Source organism: Panthera uncia, assembly GCF_023721935.1.
Source record: "Panthera uncia isolate 11264 chromosome A1 unlocalized genomic scaffold, Puncia_PCG_1.0 HiC_scaffold_16, whole genome shotgun sequence".
Lineage (NCBI taxonomy): Eukaryota > Metazoa > Chordata > Mammalia > Carnivora > Felidae > Panthera > Panthera uncia.
Genome location: NW_026057576.1, coordinates 79,881,389 through 79,898,759, shown reverse-complemented (window position 1 = coordinate 79,898,759; position 17,371 = coordinate 79,881,389). Strand labels below are relative to the sequence as shown.

Below are 17,371 nucleotides of genomic sequence, written 5' to 3'. Positions count from 1 at the left end.
AATGGTACTTTTACGAGCACAAGTACAGCTCAGAAGGAGAAATTCCAATCACTCTCCTCCTATTCTTTTTCTCAATTATCAAGGGCGGCTGCTGGGAGACTGACAAGCACATGTACTTCAAGCCCCATGTGGCAGCGGCACCATCCCTAAAGCCCCCACACACAAGGGAGCCACAGCAGGCACTTGCCCTTGCATGTTACAAACAAGAACAGCCCACTGGCATTCTGGCATCGGTGCAGTTGCACCCTTATGCACACAGAAACACAGTGAGGGGAAATACACTTTCCACACATCAAAATCTTATGAATGATGGAGAAGAGATTTCCAACAGATGTATTAGGTTCAATCATTTCTGACACAAAATAATTTTACACAGTTCATACTAATAGCTTTCAGCAACAGGTGTTTTGACAGATAATAACAAGCCTTCTAAAAAGAAAAACAGTACAGCACAGTGATTAAATACTGTATTGCACATTTGAAAGGTGCTAAGACAGAAGATTTTAAAAGTTCTCATCAAAAGAAAAATAATTTCTAACTATGTATGGTGATGAATGTTAACTAGACTTACCGTGGTGATCATTTCACAATATGTACAAATCCTGAATTATGGTATACACCTGAAACTAATGTTACATGACAATTTTACCTGAATGAAAAATATATATAAATAGTAAGTAATGACTAATACACTTGGAAATCTCTGTAAGACCATTATCTTCGTGAAGACAGGCAAAATGTCTGTCTCACTCAGTACCCTACCTCCAGACCTTCCTTAGCTTTGTAAGAATTTTGCATTTAAGCCTGTTGTAAGACCCTCCTCAAACAAAAGAGGAAACTGAGGCTCAGACTTGCCCAAAGCCACAGGGCTTGGTGGCAGAGTTGAGATACCAACTCAGGGTCTTTAGGGTGCCAGAGCTCAAGTTTTCTGTTTTAGCTTTACAAAAATGAGCCACAACATACACACCGTAAAAAGTGTGCAGAGCTGGGCAAGTTCTCACATACACATATACCCACATGACCACCACCAGACCACAAAGAAAACACCTTCAGTTCCCAGAAAACCACCTCACGCCCTTTCCAGTAAACACCTCCCCTTCCCAAACCAGAAGGAATCACCACTCTAATTTTTCTATCACCACTGATCAGTTTTGCTTATGATTAACTAATCTTCACATAAATGGAATTTATCAGTATATATTCTTTTTGTCAAAATCTGGGAGATTCACCTAGGTTACAGTGTGACTTCATCGTTGGTCCTTTTAACTGTGTAGTACTCTACCGCTTATGCTTGCCACAATTCACTTCCCCATTCTCCTACTCATGGACATCCAGTTATTTCTAGTTAGGTGTGGTTACAAACAGCTGCTGTGAACAACTCTGCATGTGAGCATTGGCTTACGGAGACATTGATCCACTGGGCACACACCTGGGAGGAGAACTGCTATGGCTTAAGAGCAGCATGGTAGGTCAGCACCCTAACACCCCAATGAATCACACCCCACCCCTGATGACAATGCACTCGATCACATGACTTGTGCTGAACAGAATGTGATGGAAGTGATTCTAGGAAACTTCCAGCTTTCAAGAGGTCTTGAGGCGTTAGTTCTTGTTGTTAGAACCCTGAGACCTCCATGCTATGGAGAAGTCTGAAAGACCCATGAGAGGCCCAGCTGGGTTGGCTGAGGTCTCCATCTGTGCATAAGGCCATCTTAGCCCGTCAGCCCATCAAGTGACTGCTGACCACAGCTGCATTAGTGATGAGACGAGTAAATGAGCCACCAATCAACCTACAGAGCTGAGACAGGTAATACATCCTTGTCGGTTGGTGTAGCTTATTAGGCAGCAACAGATAACTGCTTTAACAGGTCTGTTTAACTTTAGCAGATACGTTGAACAGTTTTCCAAAGTGGTTCTACCTGCTATGAGCACCAACCACCAATAATATACAAGCATACCAGGTGTATACGTCATTACCAACACTAGGCACTAGCGGTGTTTTCACTTGTAGCCATTTTGCAGGTGTGCAATGACATCTTGTTATGGTTTTAATTTCATTTCCATAATATGCAACGACAGTACGCACATTCATTTGCTTTGGCGGACAGCCTCTTTGGTGAGGCTCCTGTTCAGGTATTTTGCCCATTCTGGACCCATTTTTGACTGAACTTTTTCTCACCAATTTATAGGATTTTTTGTATTCTAGACACAAGCTCTGACCAGTCTATAAATTGGAAGTTCTCTCAGTCTATGACATGCCTTTTCACTCTGATAACAGTGTTTTGATGAACAAAGTTCTTAATTTTACTGAAACCTACTTGAACACTGCTTTCCTCTCATGATTTTGTGTCCTGTGAAAGAAATCTTTGCCTACCCCAAAGTCCAGACCTCGAGTTTAACTTCATTACACCCTCTTTACCTTACAATGTTTGTCACTAAATGAAGGCCCAAGGAGAGCAATTCTACCCAAATTTATCTTAACACTTGCTTATCATTACCAAAAAAAATACTTAAAAAATTACACAGCACTGTAATGTGTGAATGTAAGCCAACTTAACAGTCCACTGAAATGCAAAAATTAATGTTATTAATATGCAACAAACCTCATTATAAAGTATTAAGGCCAGAGTGTTTTCATTACTTATTAGAAATTAGAAACTATTGGAAATTAAAAGTCTCTAAGGTTTTTTCCCATTACGCAATTTAGATTGTTTTAACACTTTTTCTTTTTGATTTTATTTTTAAGTAATTTCTACACCCAACGTGGGGCTTGAACTCACAACCCCGCAATCAAGAGTCACACACTCTACTAATTGAGCCAGCCAGGTGCCTTGCAATTAATTAGATTGATTCTTGTATATCACAGCACTTTACACATACTCCATAATAGTATTTTGCATATACCAAGTACTCAATTATAAACTGAACACTTAATGAGCCATTAACTCCCACAGAATTGTTCCAACAAATAAATGGAGTTTCTTAATAATATAGTTAAATGGTTAGAAAGTTAAACTTAAAACTTTACATGAGATTTGAGAAACCTAAACAGAGATATACAACAATCTAAAGAATGGGATGCAATGTCAATCAGAGTAATTAATTATAATCTTACCAATGTAAGCTTCAGAATCACCAATGTACATCTCAATGCAATGACCAAGCATTGTAACAGAAAATGTATCATCCCGCCTAAGACCAAGGGCCTGCAGAAAAGATTCACCATGGTTATTACAAGAAAATGTATTTCCTTCTCTTTCATTTAAAAATATTCCTGCAGGACTCCATTCAAAACACTACAGGGAATCAGAGGTTGGGCGGGGGGGTGCCTACAAGAGTGGCCATGAGTTGATGTCTGTTGCAGTTGGGCGATGGGCACATGTAGGGTTATCACACCACTGTTTATGTTTGAAATCCCAGTCCTCCAAAAAGATTTTCAAAACTTTGTCTCCACATAGAGCCTTCTAAGTCTTCTGCATTAATTACATCACAGAAGAGAGGTAAATTATAGAATCTTCAAATACACACATTCAAAATATCACACAAACCAGAAAAGCTGCCCAGTCCACACTTCTGCCTAGCTCAGTATCCTAGTTATCATAATGGCATCTTCAGGACTTGATCTCATCTGAAAATCTCTAACCAACCCTATGCATTTTCTCAGATTTTATCTTTCTCTCCAAATACCATTATTTCATCAATTCTAAGACCCATTTTTTTTTTTTTTATTCTAACATTTCTGAACTTGGGACGCTTTAAACTACTGGTGGTTTCTTACTACTGCTGTCAGCTGGCCACAGCTCTGATGAGGGTGTTTTGCGTGGGTAGCCATGGTGATGTACAGACTAGATTTGAAACCACGTGAACACTCAAAAATACAGGAACTGAGACTGTTGCCTAAAATCCTTGCATTGACACCTTCTGGCAGCGTAAGATTTGCATAGTCAACGCCTTTGGGAAAAACCTTCAAGAGCAGGGTATACGTGCCAGCCCCAGGAAAACAGGGACACTGACCGCCTGGTACGAAAGTGATTTAAAAGAACCAAACTCTGAATGTAAAGAATAGAGCATCTTAAGTATTTATTTCACTTATATTTTCTTTTTTATGTAGATACTAGAGTCATCTCTGAAAAAAAACCTATGTCCTAATATGCCCAAAAAGAGTGCCCCAAAAGAGTGCTTTTTCTAAGTACCAAAAAACTGAGAGATTGGAAAGAATTGTGTAAAGTTTAAAGGTTTGTCTGTGTGTTGGGGGGCGGGGCACCCAACCTGATTACTGATGGTGTCTTAGGTCTAGTGAAGTATGACGTGAGATTCTTTCCTTGTGATGACACAGATGTTTTGTTCACCAACTAAAGTGATCCAAGGTGGGGCGCCTGGGTGGCTCAGTCGGTTAAGCAGCCGACTTCAGCTCAGGTCATGATCTCTCGGTCTGTGAGTTCGAGCCCCGTGTCAGGCTCTGTGCTGACAGCTCAGAACCTGGAGCCTGTTTCAGATTCTGTGTCTCCCTCTCTCTGACCCTGCCCTGTTCATGCTCTGTCTCTCCCTGTCTCAAAAATAAATAAAACGTTAAAAAAAAAAAATTAAAAAAAAAAAAAAAAGTGATCCAAGGACTTTAGGACTTTAACTATAAGTCCTAAACAGAGAGACCAGAATTTCTTTTCTCCTGCCCAGATGTGATGCCCAGCTCAGATGAGGCCCACAAACCTCATGCACACATGTATGTCTGACTGCACACTTAGGACCTAAGTCTCACATTTGTCTCTAATTTGATGAGTATCACACACACATGCTTTTCTCTGGAAAGGAAAGAAGAAACCACAAAGTCGTCTGAAGAATTTTAAAATGGTAAATACAATGTTGGCTAGAAAAGATCTTCTCAAAAAAAAAAAAAGTGGTAAATGTTAACTAGACATACTGTGTGGAAATAGTCAACAGCATTTTCAAAGTTGCCCATCAGACTATGGATATACCCTATGGCAGAATAGGTAGACGCGTTCTGAGGAATTAACACCAGTGCCTGACGGTGATAATCCAAGGCCTCGGCATACTTTCTGTGAGAGAAGAAAAGACAGGGAGTTGAGAGCAGAAAGAACGGGAAGAAAGAGAAAACAATTAGTGGGTACAGTGAAAGTACTGAATTTCTAGATCTAAGATGAGTATTCATCTATGTGCCAACATCAAAAACAATCTGGTACATCACCGTAACCATCCAGAATGGTTATACCACCTTCGTGTACCTTGACGCCTTCCTAAATGGATCTTCCTGCCCTTCTCACCCAGCCAGCTGAAGGTGCTCTCACAGGGACACAGGTGGGAGACATGAGCCAGAACATAACCTCTGGCCCTGGGTCCTGTGCCCCACCACACTGCAAGGTCTCTTTTGGGGCCAGACAAACCTCCCACACTGGGGGTGGTTAAAAGCAACCAAAGGTTTTTGCTTTAAGGTCCAAAGAAGTCACTTGAACAGCATTTTCCTAAGTTCTCTGGAATTCCTGCCCTGTAAAATCTTTCGTGAGAAGAAGGTTCAATAAGGTTTGGGAAATGCTGCAGCTCATAATGAATACTCAAGACACCAACATATCCTGAAATAGAAAAACCTCTTAAATTTTGAGTAACCTAGAGTTTCCCAAACATACTGAACCAAAGAATCTATTTTTGCAATGCTGTTTATCACATCATAAAACTGGTACCTAGAGAAAAACAGTAAGTTAGAATTGGATATGGTTTTAAATAAACCCTACTGTCCTAATTCTTCCAAATTAATTTTGAATACCAATTTTTTTATCTAAGAAAATGAAATTTATTAGAGAATTGTAATTCTCTATATTTCTAAAATAAAATTATACTACCAGGGATAATAAAAAAAGAGATAATAAAACTCACTAGAGATAATTATTTTGATGCTTGCTGTGTCTGAGAAGCAAAGTACAAAGCTGGAGGACCTCAAAATAAAAATATGGGAAAAGAAGGGTGCCTGGCTGGCTCAGTTGGTAGAGCATACGACTCCTAATCTAGGGGTTATGAGTTCAAGCCCCATGTTAGGTGTAGAGATTACTTAAAAATAAAAATCTTAAAAAACAAAACAAAACATGGAGAAAGGCTACACAAAATTAAGTAAACGTTTAATCGCAAAGAATGTTTCTTCAATGGTCCTAGTTCACTTACTTAAGCTTCCTGCAGACATGCCCCAAGTTGTTCAACAAAGGCTCCCATTTGTCAACTGTCACCTGAAACACAGCAACACCAAACCCATGACTCATGTGCCACTTTCCAGTCACGCCCATTCAACCACACCACTGCACACAGCGAAGCAGGCCGCCCTCTCTGGCGGTGCCTGCACAGCACAAAGCAGAGTATTTGTGGATTCTCCATCTTTCTTTCCTATTAGAAGAAACTTCCTGAGGATGCTGTTATTTTATTACCACAACACTGTTAATGAGCCCGTCTGTGCTGGCATTCAAATTCTGTATCTTGAGCCCAGAGCTTTCCATCTGCCTACTAAACATTCCCACTTGGAAACCTCATAAGCACTGCAAATCCAGCATGCCACCCGTCCATCTCTTACCCTCTCTCCTGCCCTCCCAGCTCCCCAACCTCACGCCCTTCTAAGTGCCTGCCTCTCATGACCGGCACCCATGTCAACCCTAACCCCTAGCAACTACCGAAGGCTTATTCATCAGCTGCCCCAGCATAACGCCAACCTCCATGTAACAAGTCTTGTCTGGGCCCAACCACCTCAAGATAAGGTACAAGGCCCTTGACGATCCACACTCAGCCCTCCTGACCCATTTCTTGACATTCTCGATTAGCTCCAACTTTGCACATACCATTCTCTATACCTAATACACTCTTTTCCTCACTTCTGCTTGGCAAAACATATCTGCTCATGTTTTAGGACTGAAATGTCACAACTGTATCCACGAGGTTTTCTTGGCCCATCCTCAAATTCCGGTTAACTGCTCCCTTGCGTGAGTTTCTTTATTTCCTCAATCATGGCCTTTTTTGTGCACTGTATCATTACCGCCAATTTACTTATCTGCAATCCCCAACAGGTCTAAGGCCAGGAGCTATCACGTCAGTTTCCTACTTCCTCCCAACACCTAGCTCAGAGCTTAGGACACAGTCAACACACATCAGTCAGTCTGAGCTAACCAGGCAACAGTTCTGAGCCATAGTCTCCAGCTCCCATGAGCCTGGCTCCAGGAGGTGTGGCCTATGAGAATGAAAACAAACCCTTCATGGTTCTTAGGCACATTGCTTCCCTTTGGCTGTTTGGACATTTGCTGTAGTTTACAACTGAAGGCAAACATTATTTCCCCCTTTTCACATAACTTTCAGTAGCATTGGGCATTTGTACTTAAAGCCATTACTGTAAATTTCTGCAAGGCTCCACAGTGCCCTCCGATCATCAACGAATATAGTTTTAACTCTAAGTGTAGTTTGTGACAGTGCATCCTAAACTTCTCTGAGCATGAGAATCTTGGATCTTGCTAGAACTGCAGACGTGACACAGTAGACCTGGGACCCTACACTTCTAGTGATCTTCCAGGTGATGCTGATGCAGCTGGTCCCATTAGAGCAGCAAGGCCCTAAGGTATCCTACTATGAAAACTAGCAAGGTGGTATGTGGCCATCCCATATAACAAAAACACATTTATTATCCAGACCACCCAAGACTGAGCTGTTCAAGACCCTGTTTTATAGGGGTGCCTGGGTGGCTCAGTTGGTTAGGCATCCAACTTCGGCTGGTCATGGTTCGTAGGTTCGAGCCACACACCAGGTTCTCTGCTGTCAGCGCAGAGCCTGCTTTGGATCCTGTCTCCCTCTCTTTGCCCCTCCCCAGCTCGCTCTGTCTCTCAAAAATAAATAAACATTAAAAAAAAAAAAAAAAGAAGAACCTGTTTTATATAAAAGATGTGCCAACACACAGAAATACAGTGTTTTTAAGTTCATATGTATGACAAATAAGAGACTTGGCAGGGACCCCAAGGGAGCTGTGTCTGTGTCAGTGAAGGGAACGAGCACCAAGGAAGATGTGGGTTATAAGCAAGGCGGCCCAAATAGGAACAGAGTAAAAATGGGAAGTGACAATCAGAATGGCACAAAACAAAATAGATGTGAATAAAAAGAATCAAGAACTAGAAGAGTAGCAATATGCAAATCCCTTACCTACAGAAGTTGACAGTATCTAAAATTAATATTATTTTACAAAAATACCCACATATACACATCCAAGCTAGCAGAAGGTTAATTCATGAGCACACGTCTTTCATATGGTAGAACCTAGCAAAATGTTTCAAACCTTGAGAGATCTAAATATGTAGTAACTACAAGGTCAGGAAGAGCCATGATAGGTCTGAATAAAATGATACCTGGCCTTATTCCTACAGAGGTGGGTGCTGTATACTTACCCATTAATTCAAGAGGAGACTCTTCAGTTCTACAGGACATCTTATGTTAGATGCTACAGTGCCCACTAGTATCCACTAACTGTCACATATTCCCCATATCAAAAAATCATCAAATATATTGATTACTCCCACATATCAAAGCCTCCTAGGAAGCAAACAGTTGACATCTACCTTCTCAGTTAGAAACAAACTCATTTTACACCATGCAGCAAAATAAATGCCTGAAATTCAAACATTAACAAGACATTTGCCATGATAAATATTAGCCCTTTATCTCCCAGGCAAGACTTTGTCCATATTATTGTTCTCATTCAACAGTAAACACACACAAGAGTTACAGATGTTACATAAGATACCTCATTCCCAATTGCTTTAATTTTTTCCAATGCATCAAGAAACCACTTTTCAGCTGTTTTCCATCTAAAATAGAGGGGAAAAGGTTGCAGGTTATTCAAAATTAGCAAATATAAACATTTTAAGAAAAAACGAGATAAGCTTCTGTAAATAGTTTATTAAAATTCAACTTTAAAGGTGAAATTAATGAATTTTATGGCATTAACATTATAGGAGTTCAAGATTTTAGGATATGGTTAATTATCACTATTCCTGGTAATCACATTCTATAAAGTCAATGTGAACACTGCCTTAGCAAATACTGAACTACTGCTCCTGGCAAAAGTACAGGCTCAGGTTCCTATAAACCTCTGGTCAACCATTCAACATATAACCTGTTTTATATGTGTTTCTGTTGATCGATACCTTATTTAACATACAAACTGATTTACTGACACTGAACTCACAGCCAGCAACACAGCTCATCTAACACAGGCTCATCACAGCCTTCTTGTGTTTAGGGTCACTAACAGCACATCAGCACCAGGCTTGGGGATCATTTCAAACAGTGAAATCATCAACAAAAAACACAAAAATGCGACAAATGTGGCACTGAAAAAAAACCCACAAACTCATTTACAGTATGAGAGCAGAAACAGGAAGGCAGAATGTCACTTATGACCTTGGCTGGGAACGTGCACGTAAGTATGAAAGTACTCCAGGAGCGGGCCCTGGGCTACAAACCAACAGGCTGTATATTACATCATTTTACAACAGCTCCAAACTTGCTTTTGTAAACACTAGATAATCCAATTCTTAGAATACACACACATGCCATAAAAAACACAGTAGTACTAATTTGTTGTTTTTAAATTTATGTATAATTTAGTGCAAAGCACTACAGACATTTTTCTCTTTAGAGCATGATACTGAATTATTCTACAAATATCCAAGGTTACACTAATGCCTCAAATGACCAGGAATCTGGGCCATTCTAATTAGTTTAATTTTTGGATTAACTTCATTTCTGTTTCACAGCTGTGGGCAATCTCCCTTCAGTGTATGACTCCAACTCCTAACCAACAAGGAGATGACTGACTGAGGGTTCTGCAAGGCCTCCAGGCACCCTACAGGGTGTGGTTACTGGACAGTCAGCAATAACTGTCCAGTCTTGGAATGGAGTCTGCAGGAGCCCACCTCCCAGGGGACCAAAACCCCAGTACAGTATTTTTAAAGAATTCCACAATAACACTTTCTATTTTTTTTTCTAATGTCTGCCTCCTTCTCTTCAAATAATACACATTTAAAAACAAAAATCTATTGAAGAGTCCCTAATCACTTAAACTCTAGTGACTGGTTTTATTTCATTTACAGAAAGAAAACAGGGTTTTGGGCCTTTCAAGACTTACTCGCCATTCTGAAATGCAACTACGCCAACCTCGTGCATAACAAAAGGGTCTTCTGGTGCAATGCTTAGCGCTTGGCCAAAGAATCTTTCAGCCAACTTTGAGTTATTGGTCAATCCATATTCTAATCCGATGTAGAGCATTGGCAAATGACACCTAAAAATATTGGAGAATTTCACATATGCAACACCTAAAACTTTATAATTCAGCAGAAATTAATTTACCAACTTCAAATCCTGTATGCAAAATAACTTAAACATAGCCCAAAATAATGTGTTTACTTTTTTTCCTAACACTTCATTTACTAATACGTAATAAATGTCTAATAGGTGTTCAGACCTGTTAGAATCTATCACTTTCAGACCACTTCTAGAATCTATCAGCAAGCTACTTACTTATCTTTATTTTTCATCATTCTACAGTAAAAACAAAAAAAACCAAAACTCTCCTAAGCAGAAGGGCAGGTCTGTGCTTCCTGTTTTCTTCTACGATGCTAATGTCATACCTTTGGCCTTGACTGTCTTCCCCCTCCTCTACTATTTATCCTTTGTGACATGTTCAAGTGACCCTTCCCTTTAGGAAATGCTTCGGACTTTCTAACCTAAATGGATCTCCCTTGTGTCCATTCCTATTATCTCAATTACTATCAGTTCTATCCCCAAGGGTTTCAAAAGTATGTCATGTATACCCCATTTTCACATCCTCTGAAACAGTTGTAGGTACAGAGCAAGTACTAACCACTTCTTAACTGAATCTCTTGCCAGACCAGTAATTACATTAAAACAAACAGACTAAAATAATATTTTTTTGAAGATGAATCTAAGAAAGTCTATAAATACTAACCAACAGGTTGGTAGGTGCTTTGGTTTTAATCAAGAATCAGCTCAGGTGAAGAGTCTATCACCTACAGATAGGTTCATGAAGGACGCTTTAAAAGGATTTACCTGGAGGAAGTACTTCCAAAATGGCCAAGTAAACACCTCCAAAACTCGACACCAGAAAAAGCAGTATCAACACTGCCTAATTGTCAAAATAAATTTTTCAGAACTTCAGAAGCTAACTATCTAAACAACAATCTGAGGGTTGTTTACTACACAAAGACAGGTGAAACATGCCAATACCCAGGAAACGATTGGCAATCCAGGGGAGTGGGTAGAAAGCAGGCAATAGAAACTGTCCTGACAAACACCAGATGTTGGATGTACTAGACAAACATTTTATTATTATTTTTAGACAAACACTTTAAATAAGCTATTTTAAATATGAAAATAGAGGGGTTCCTGAGTGGCTTAGTTAGTTACGCATCTGACTCTTGATTTTGGCTCAGGTCATATATCTCACGGTTTGTGAGATTGGGTCCCACATCAGGCTCTGTGCTGACAGCCAGATCCTGCTTGCGGTTCTCTCTCCCTCTCTCTGCCTCTCTCTCACTCACGTGTGTGAGTGCACACACTCTCTCTTTCTTCTTTCTCAAAATAAACAAACATTTAAAAAACTATATGAAAACAAAAATATAAAATCTCAAGTTGAAACATAAAATAACGAAAAGGGTTGTTCAGTAGAAGGGTTCAACAGCAGTTTGAAAAGGCAGAAGAATCAGTGAACCTGGAGTTAGGTCAACTGACATTACCCAGTCTAAGGAACATAAAGATAAAAGAATAAGGAAAAATGAACAAAGCTTCAGAGACCTGTGGGATGCTATTAGGCAAACCGAAATATACACGATGACAACACCAGAAGGCAAAGGGAAACAGCAAGTGGCAGAAAGAATATTAGATACTAAAGAATATTTGGGCCCAAAACACCTCAAATTAAAAAAACAAACAAAAAACTCCAAGCAGGATACTCAGAGATCCACACTTAGACATATTATAGTCATAGTCAGACTACTGACTTTAATTTGTAACATTTATTTATTTTTTGAGAGAGACAGAGCATGAGTGGGGGAGGGGCAGAGAGTGAGAGGTAGATAGAGAATCCAAAGCAGCTCCAGGCTCCGAGCCGTTAGAACAGAGCCTGATGTGGGTCTTGAACTCACGAACCGCAAGACCATAACCTGAGACAAAGTTGGACACTCAACCGACTGAGCGCCCCAGGCACTCCCAGACTACTGACTTTAAAGCAGTAAGAAACTACAACCAGTGACGTACAAGAGATTCCCAATAAGATTAACACCTGACTTGTAATCAAATACCTGGACACCAGGAAAGGCGGAGGGAGGACATTCAAGGTGCTGAAAGAAACAGAGCACCAACCAAGAATTTCATACCCAATAAAACTACCCTTGAAAATGAGGGTGAAATTAAACATTTCTCAGAGAAACAAAAAACTGAGAAATATTGTTGCAGACAAGAGACACTGAAGGGTGTCCCTCACGCTGAAATGAAAGGAGACTATACAGTAACTCAAATCCCACATTTTAAAAAAAGGAATTTAGAAGACTTCAGTCCGACTTCGGCTCAGGTCATGGTCTACCGGTTTGTGGGTTTGAGCCCCATGTCTGGCTCTGTGCTGACAGCTCAGAGCCTAGAGCTGCTTCGGATTCTGTGTCCCCCTCTCTCTCTGCCCTTCCGTGACTCACTCGCGCTCTCTCTCTCTCAAAAATAAACATTAAAAGAAAAATTTTTTTAATCTTTCAATACTCACTCTAAACGTCAATAGACTCAATGCTCCAATCAAAAGACATAGGATAACAGAATGGGTAAGAAAACAAGATCCATCTATATGCTGCTTACAAGAGACCCACTTTAGACGCAAAGACACCTTCAGATTGAAAGTAAGGGGGTGGAGAACCATCTATCATGCTAATTGTCAACAAAAGAAAGCCAGAGTAGCCACACTTATATCACACAATCTAGACTTTAAAATAAAGACTGTATCAAGAGATGCAGAAAGGCATTCTATCATAATCAAGGGGTCTATCCACCAAGAAGACCTAACAATTGTAAACATTTATGCTCTAAATGTGAAACCCCCCAAATATATAAATCAACTAATCACAAACATAAACTCATCAATAGTAATACCATAATAGGAGGGGACTTCAACACCCACTTACAGCAATGGACAGATCATCTAATCAGAAAATCAACAAGGAAACAATGGCTTTGAATGACACACTGGACCAGATGGACTTAACAGATATATTCAGAACACTTCATCCTAAAGCAGCAGAATTTACATTCTTCTCCAGTGCACATGGAACGTTCTCCAGGATAGACCATATACTGGGACACAAATCAGCCTTAAGTAAGTACAAAAAGATTGAGATCATACCGTGCATATTTTCAGACCATAACGCTATGAAAGTTGAAATCAACCACAAGAAAAAATTTGGAAAGGTAACAAATACTTGAAGACTGAAGAACATCCTACTAAAGAATGAATGGGCTAACCAAGCAGTTAAAGAGAAAATTAAAAAGTATATGGAAGTCAATGAAAATCATAACACCACAACCCAAAACCTCTGGGACGCAGCAAAGGCAGTCATAAGAGGAAAGCATACAGCAATCCAAGCCTTCCTAAAGAAGGAAGAAAGATCTCAGATACACAACCTAACCTTACGCCTTAAGGAGCTGGAAAGAGAACAGCAAATAAAACCCAAAACCAGCAGAAGACAGGAAATAATAAAGATTAGAGCAGGAATTAATGCTATTGAAACCAAAAAACAGTAGAACAGATCAATGAAACCAGAAGCTGGTTCTTTGAAAGAATTAACAAAATTGATAAACCACTAGCCACTTTGATCCAGAAGAAAAAGGAAAGGACCCAAATAAATAAAATCAAGAATGAAAGAGGAGAGATCACAACCAACAAGCAGAAATAAAAACAATAATAAGAGACTATTAGGAGCAACTATATGCCAATAAAATGGGTAATCTGGAAGAAATGGACAAATTCCTAGAAACATATACACTACCAAAACTGAAAAGGAAGAAATAGAAAATTTGAACAGACCCACAACCAGTAAAGAAATCGAATTAGTAACCAAAAATCTCCTCCCAAAAACCCAAGAGTCAGGGGCCAGATGGCTTTCTAGGAGAATTCTACCAAACATTTAAGGAAGAGTTAACACCTATTCTCTTGAAGCTGTTCCAAAAAATAGAAATGGAAGGAAAACTTCCAAACTCTTTCTATGAAGCCAGCATTACCTTGATTCCAAAACCAGACAGAGACCTGACTGAAAAGGAGAACTATAGACCAATTTCTCTGACGAACATGGATGCAAAAATCCTCAACAAGATATTAGGCAACTGGCTCCAGCAATACATTAAAAAAATATTCACCATGACCAAGTGGGATTTATACCTGGGATGCAGGGCTGGTTCAATATCCACAAAACAATTAATGTGATTCATCCCATCAATAAAAGAAAGGACAAGAACCATATGATCCTCTCAATAGATGCAGAGAAAGCATTTGACAAAATACAGCATCCTTTCTTGATAAAAACCCTCAAGAAAGTAGGGATAGAAGGATCATACCTCGAGATCATAAAAGCCATATATGAACGACACAACGCTAAGATCATCCTCAATGGGGAAAAACTGAGAGCTTTCCCCCTAAGGTCAGGAACACAACAGGGATGTCCACTCTCTCCAGTGTTATTCAACATAGTATTGGAAGTCTTAGCCTCTGCAATCAGACAACACAAAGAAATAAAAGGCATCCAAATCGGCCAGGAGGAGGTCAAACTTTCACTCTTCGCAGATGACATGATACTCTACATGGAAAACCCAAATGATTCCACCAAAAAACTGCTAGAATTGATTCATGAATTCAGCAAGTGGCAGGATCTAAAATCAATGCACAGAAATCGGTTGCATTCCTACACACCAACAATGAAGCAACAGAAAGAGAAATCAAGTAATCGATCCCATTTACAATTGTATCAAAAACCATAAAATATCTAGGAATAAATCCAACCAAAGAGGTGAAAAATCTATACACTGAAAACTATAGAAGCTTATGAAAGAAGTTGAAGAAGACACAAAAAAATGGAAAAAGACTCCTCCTGGATAGGAAGAACAAATATTGTTAAAATGTCGATAATCCCCAAAGCAATCTACATGTTCAGTGCAATCCCTATCAAAATAACACCAGCATTCTTCACAGAGCTAGAACAAACAATCCTAACATTTGTATGGAACCAAAAAAGACTCTGAATAGCCAAAGCAATCTTGAAAACCAAAGCAAGGGGCATCACAATCCCAGACCTCAAGCTGTATTACAAAGCTGTCATTATGAAGACAGTACAGTACTGACACAAAAACAGACACTCAGATCAATGGAACAGAACAGAGAACCCAGAAATGGACCCACAAACGTATGGCCAACTAATCTTTGACAAAGCAGGAAAAAGTATCCAATGGAATAAAGACAGTCTCTTGAGCCAGTGGTGCTGGGAAAACTGGACAGCAACATGCAGAAAAATGAGCCTGGACCACTTTCTTACACCAGACACAAAAATAAACTCAAAATGGATGAAAGTCCTAAACGTGAGACAGAAAACCATCAAAATCCTTGAGGAGAAAGCAGGCAAAAACCTCTCTGACCTCAGCCATAGCAACTTCTTACTCAACACGTCTCCAGAGGCAAGGGCAAAGCAAAAATGACTTATTGGGACCTCATCAAAATAAAAAGCTTCTGCACAATGAAGGAAACAATCAGCAAAACTAAAAGGCAACCATCAGACTGGGAGAAGATATTTGCAAACGACGTATCACATAATGGGTTAGTACCCAAAATCCATAAAGAAGTCATCAAACTCAACACCCAAATAACAAATAATCCAGTAAAGAAACGGGTAGAAGACATGAATAGACACTTCTCCAAAGAAGACATCCAGATGGCCAACCAACACATGAAAAAATGCTCAACATCACTCATCATCAAGGAAATACAAATCAAAACCACACCTGTCAGAATATTCGGCTTACATTAACAACTCAGGCAACAACAGATGTTGGCGAGGATGTGGAGACAGAGGATCTCTTTTGCAGTGCTGGTGGGAATGCAAACTGGTGCTGCCACTCTGGAAAACAGTATGCAGGTTCCTCAAAAAATTAAAAATAGAACTACCCTACAACCCAGCAATTGCACTACTAGGTATTTATCCAAGGGATTCAGGTATGCTGTTTCGAAGGGACACATGCACCCCAATATCTGTAGCAGCACTATCAACAATAGCCAAAGTATGGAAAGAGCTCAAATGTCCATCGATGGATGAATGGATAAAGAAGTGGTTTCCATATACAGTGGAGTATTACTCAGCAATCAAAAAGAATGAAATCTTGCCATTTGCAACTATGTGGATGGAACTAGAGGGTATTATGCTAAATGAAATTAGTCAGTCAGAGAAAGACAAATATCATATGACTTCACTCATATGAGACTTTAAGGCACAGGACAGATGAACACAAGAGAAGGGAAACAAAAATAATATAAAAACAGGGAGGGGGACAAAACAGAAGAGACTCTTAAATATGGAGAACAAACAGAGGGTACTGGAGGGGTTGTGGGAGGGGGGATGGGCTAAATGGGTAAGGGGCATTAAGGAATCTACTCCTGAAACCACTGTTGCACTATATGCTAGCTAACTCGGATGTAAATTAAAAAAAAATTTTTTTTTAAGTAATTTAATAAAAGTTACCACCTAGGTAAACACAAGACAGTACAAATATATTTTGTTTGCAATTCTTCTACCTGATTTAACAGATAACTGAGTAATAGAACAATCATAAATTTGTGTTGGGGGCTTACGATGTGTAACATGTAATCTGTGTGATAAGAGCACAAAGGAGGCAGAAAGAAACAGAACTGCAGAAGAGTAAAATTTTATACAACTGGAATTAAGTTGCAGTGGTAAAGTAAGAAATGTATTTGGTCTTCCCCTTGGTTCTTGATACGGAGCACCTAAAAACCCTTGCAATTTCCTTAGTGATAGGAGTCTCTTTGGTATTCACAGTGACCCCTTTTGATCACACCTGAGTTTATACTAATGAAGGTGACTCAGGGTAGGGCCCCAAAACAGCCTTGTAAGGGGCTGGTCACCAGGAAGACCAAGTGATAAGAGGGTGGGAACAAAAGTTCCAACTGACTTCCCATGAAGGGAAGGGCCGGAAATTGAGCTCCATAAAAACTTGCGAACAAAGAGACTGAGTATCTGGGCTGGTGAACACAGTGCAGTGCCAGGAGAGTGGCTTGCCTGCAGAGGGT

General features: G+C 39.7%; 1 protein-coding gene across 2 annotated transcripts in view; it reads right to left on the bottom strand.

The window, feature by feature from the left end:
* The window catches only part of CDC16 (cell division cycle 16), a 33,634-nt gene that overhangs the window by 844 nt on the left and 15,419 nt on the right, over positions 1–17,371 (bottom strand). The window contains exons 13-17 of one of the 2 annotated variants that reach the window (XM_049647297.1): positions 10,157–10,309; positions 8,771–8,834; positions 6,169–6,230; positions 4,919–5,054; positions 3,116–3,206 (exon numbers count right to left, since the gene is read on the bottom strand). In XM_049647297.1, the coding sequence (XP_049503254.1) occupies positions 3,116–3,206; positions 4,919–5,054; positions 6,169–6,230; positions 8,771–8,834; positions 10,157–10,309 (506 nt within the window). The remainder of the gene's footprint in view (positions 1–3,115; positions 3,207–4,918; positions 5,055–6,168; positions 6,231–8,770; positions 8,835–10,156; positions 10,310–17,371) is intronic. The other variant, XM_049647298.1, reaches the window with a different exon arrangement.